The following is a 5000-nucleotide window of genomic DNA, read 5'->3' as shown; positions in this document are numbered from 1 at the left end:
ATATATATATATATAATATATATAATATATATATATATATATCAAAAGATTGGGGGAAGGGGGGTCGTTCTTTATTGAGATTTATCATAAGGAAGATGTTATCTCACAACAGGTGCAAGTGGCAAGACAGATATTGTGGACCAGAAAACTTTACAGAGGTCACCACAGACCACGGCGTTTGTTACACATTCAACCATGACAGTAACAATCCTCTCTGGGTTTCTTCTGCAGGTAAGTATAGATACCATCATCATTATCATTATCATCATATCAGCATCATCATCTTCATTGTCATCAATATCATCATCATCATCATCATCACCATCATCATCATCGTCGTCATCGTCATTGTCATCATCGTCATCATCATCATCAGCCTTGTTTCTGTCATCGTCATTTACAGCATGATATTTATATCAAGCCAATCTCAGAAAATCAGTTTTTCTTCGGGGTTTTAAAATAACTGCCTTTTTTACGAGGAGAGGGTTGACTATAAAGAGAATGATTTTATTTGTAGTTACAGCTCTCATCGTGGGAAGGACAGGCTAAACGTCAACAAGTACAAGATGGAGAAATAATAATATACTCCGCTAAAAGCATTGATTCTCACTTAAAGGTAAAGAAATACGTGACGTGACATTGATGAATGTGAATTGAACTATGCTCCGCATATATCATGTGTTCTTGCTTGAATGTAAATGAAGAGAGTTAGATTAATAACAACAGACCGAACTATACTTTAGATTCTAACATGGATTCGCATTTAAATGAAAAAGAAAACAGAAGGAACTATACTCCAGATTCAGATATGGATTCAAATTTAAATTGAAAGGAAAAAAATAAAGAACTATATTCCAGATTCCAACATGGTTTCTGACTTAAATGTAACGAAGGCCTTTATGAAGTTGACAAGAGATGGAACTGTACACCACGTAAAGCATTAATTCTTCCTTGAGTGTAACGAAGAACGATATGCAGATAACAACGGGCTGAACAATATATCCTTCTTATAACATGAATTCTTACTTGAGTGTAAAGAAGAACTTATACATATTACAGCGGACAAATTTATCCCACATATTATAGCATTAATTCTTACTTGATTGTAAAGAAGAACGCTGTACAGATAACAGCGGACATAACTAAACTCAGCATTCCATAGCATGAATTATAAATTGAATGTAAAAAAGGACTCTAGATAGAAAACAGCATACGTCTTTCTTTGCAGTTGCAATTAAAATCGGTGTAATATAAGCAGCAGCAAATATCATGTTATGTTTTTTTGTTTTGTTTGTTTATTATATTTTTTATTTAGCTTTTAAACACTTTCTCAAAAGGTGAGATCCAGACGATGGCTGAACAGCACAACCAACCTTGATTAAAAGAAGGTTAGCTCTCGGGACTGAACATTTCGAAGTGAGAACATCACTTTCAAAACCCGCTGACGCCCCCCCCCCCTCCTCCCTTCCTAGATACAAAATGAGTCTGCACTCTCTTACAAACTATTGGTCACTTTGGAATCGCAATGGGAAATCTAAGTTTTGAAAACATTTAGGCTATCGTTCTACAAGACAAATATGAGCTGTATTTACCGTATTCCTTTTTAACTCAGTAAAATAATGACAATAATAGCGACTTTTTACGAATAATGAAAACGATGTATCGCTTTTTGAATGTCCCGTGTGTTCAAAACAGTCTTTCTAGACGGCGTTATTGTTAAATTTGTTGAAAGTGACTCGCTGGTAAAACTTAAAATATCAATAATGAGTGAGTTTCGGTATTTGGACGTAAATTTGGATTCCGAGAACAACTTTAAGCTGGACTCCATAATGATAATAATAATAATAATAATAATAATAATAATAATAATAATAATAATAATAATAATAATAATAATAATAATAATAATAAAAGCTTATTTGTATAGCGCCCAACCCCGTTGACAAAATAGCTCTAGGCGAACAAAATTTTAAAACATCGTTATAAACATTTATTGTGTACACACGTACTCTACACACATATTAATATAAGTGCGCATACACATAACCACACAACGTCTCAAACACACACGCGCGCGCACCAAGGCGCGCAGATTCATACAGAGATAAAAAAAAGCAGGTAACATGAATTAATGAATTAAAATCATATCCGACCATTTAAACAATAATGGTAAGTAAATACGGTGAGAATCTGATGAAACACATGTATATCTTACAAAATCCAATATTAAGAGTTATCATGCAGATTTGTATGCTAGCCTAAATAATTTTAGGTTTAAAAAAATATCTTGTATTTAAGTTGTATGCTTTATTTAATCTAGTTAGTGAGCATTTGTAAGATGAGATTTTAATTTCTTTTTAAAAGATGACTGGGTATCCACACTCCCCCTCCTAACATTTAATGGTAAAGAATTCCAGGCAGACAGGGGGAGCAGCATGAATAAATGTACGATCAGCGTAGGTCTTAGATCTTTTTTATGAATACATAATCGTAATTGAAAGCTAGATCTTAAAGCACGAGAGGGAACCGAGCTAGAGATATGGAAACGAATTGTACAAAAAGAACTAGACATCTCCGAGGGCATCGGCCTACAGACGGCACCCCGTGTCCGAGAATTTAGGGGATCACTTCATGTTGCCTCAAACACCTGTCGGTGCAAAGATGATTGAGTCAGTGAATGAGTTTGTTTTTTTTTTTCGATCAGCTCGTAGCCTCCTTTATCTACAGCCTGACACTGGGGCTTGTCTTTTGAAGAAATTTATAGGTTAGTGTGTCTGCTGGTGATTTGTAGTTAGTAATTTTTAAGGAAATAAATGATCCCATTGGATGAGCTATTGAATACAAATCAAGATTTGTTTTCTTTTGTGGTCGTAGACTTGGTTTTGACGTAATTTTTTGTGTGGTCAGGGTTACGCTATAAGTTTACGAAGGCCACCCTCAGACTATAAGTTTACTAAGGCTACGATCAGCTACTGTCCGGCCATTGAAATATTTACATATTAAGTCAATCCCATATTGGCAAGAGACAGAGATCTCTAAGGTTGTGAGACCAGTTGATATTATCAGGCAGCTTCTTCATAGCCTTAGTGATTTTCTTTCCATTGATTCCCTCCAATCACCAGCATCTGCTAGGTCAACCTTTTATTATTATTATTATTATTATTATTATTATTATTATTATTATTATTATTATTATTATTATTATTATTATTATTATTATTATTATTATTATTATTATTATTATTATTATTTTTATTATTATTATATTATTATTATTATCATTATTATTATTATCATGGAACATGTATTTATATTATATATTTTGATTTCAGTAAAGCCTTTGATTCTGTTCCACATGAGGTGCTATTCAGAAAAATAAAATCATATGGAATAACAGGGCCGATATATGATAGGATAAAATGTTTTCTATCCAAAAGAAAGCAGAGGGTAGTTGTTAATGGCAAAATGTCAAGATTTAACTGTGTCACCAGTGGAATTACTCAGGGAAGTAGCTTAGGTCCGCTACTTTTTATTATATATATATATATATATATATATATATATATATATATATATGTATGTATATAAAATGTAAATGGGATTACTCACTTATATGTGAGTAATCCAATTTATATTTTATATTAGCTCTAACCATCATTATCAAGCACTTTCGTACCTACGAGTAAACGCCAACACTCATATATATATATATATATATATATAAATATATATATATATATATATATATATATATAAATATATATATATAATATATATATATAATCATCCTGAATGATTACATGCTGATCAGATCCATTATAGATTTTAGTGTCATCTGTAAACAATCTACATTTTGATATAATGGCATTTGGTAAGTATTTAATTATTTATATATATATATATATATTATATATATATATATATATATATATATATATATAAAATATAATTAAATACTTACCAAATGCCATTATATCAAAATGTAGATTGTTTACAGATGACACTAAAATCTATAATGGATCTGATCAGCATGTAATCATTCAGGATGATATTAAGTCTCTTTTTGAATGGTCAAGGAAGTGGCAATTATAATATGATATCAACAAGTGTAAGGTATTGCATTTTATTTAGAAATAAAAATCCTAATCACATCTATTACTCAAATAACTCTAATTCAAATATTTTGCCTGATACAAATTTTTGAAGGGATCTTGGTGTTGTTTTTGACCAATATTTGAACTTTGATGTGCATATTAATGATTGTACAACTAAAGCTAATCGCATTTTGGGAATCATAAATAGAAGTTTTACTTATTTGAATAATAGCATGTTTCCTTCGTTATGTAAAACTATTATAAGACCTTGTTTGGAGCCCAATATATCCCAGGCAGTCAATAGGTCTTGAAAAATTGCTTCCAGGGCTTGAAATCATGTCATATGACAAACGTTTTGCATCTACCTAGTCTCAAATACAGAAGAATTAGGGGAGACTTAATTCAGCCTACAAGATTATACATAATTTTAAGGATATAATTTCATCACTTTTGTTTACATTTTCCAAGATTACGTTTATACCAGAGGCGACAAATATAAAAATATATATTCCATGATTTCAGACCAAAATAAGACAGAACTCATTTACTATACGTAGAGTGGAAACACGGAAGGCTAGTCTCTGTTTTCACACAAAAATGCATGTTCCTTGAATCAGTTTAAAATCTTAGTTGATAGGAAGTTATAGTCTCTGAGATTTAAGTATGGCAATAATATGTTTTATTCTATTTTACTTTTAAAAATATTATTAATTTATTAATTTCTGAATTCATTTTAATTTTGTTAATTTTATCTATTTATGTATCTATTCATTCATTTGTTGTTGTTTTTTTGTTTTTTTTTAAAGTTATTTTCCATTTATCTATTTATGTTTTAAACTTTAAATTGCCATGTGGATATAATTGTTTCCATTACTTTCATGGTTTTGTAGACTGGTTTGTAAATGT

The 5000-nt window shown here is 30.7% G+C and overlaps 1 protein-coding gene across 4 annotated transcripts in view; it reads left to right on the top strand.

Annotated features, from left to right (window-relative positions):
• LOC144970663 (uncharacterized) overlaps nt 1–5000 on the top strand; it is a 25198-nt gene that overhangs the window by 7459 nt on the left and 12739 nt on the right. For all 4 annotated transcript variants that reach the window (XM_078910523.1, XM_078910520.1, XM_078910522.1 and 1 more), the window contains one exon: nt 113–231. In XM_078910523.1, coding sequence (XP_078766649.1) covers nt 113–231 — 119 coding nt within the window. The remainder of the gene's footprint in view (nt 1–112; nt 232–5000) is intronic.

The sequence above is a fragment of the Berghia stephanieae genome, chromosome 4 (genome assembly GCF_034508935.2).
Source record: "Berghia stephanieae isolate SIO BIC M18660-M18661 chromosome 4, UCSD_Bste_1.3, whole genome shotgun sequence".
Lineage (NCBI taxonomy): Eukaryota > Metazoa > Mollusca > Gastropoda > Nudibranchia > Aeolidiidae > Berghia > Berghia stephanieae.
This window is presented reverse-complemented; position numbering and strand designations above follow the sequence as displayed.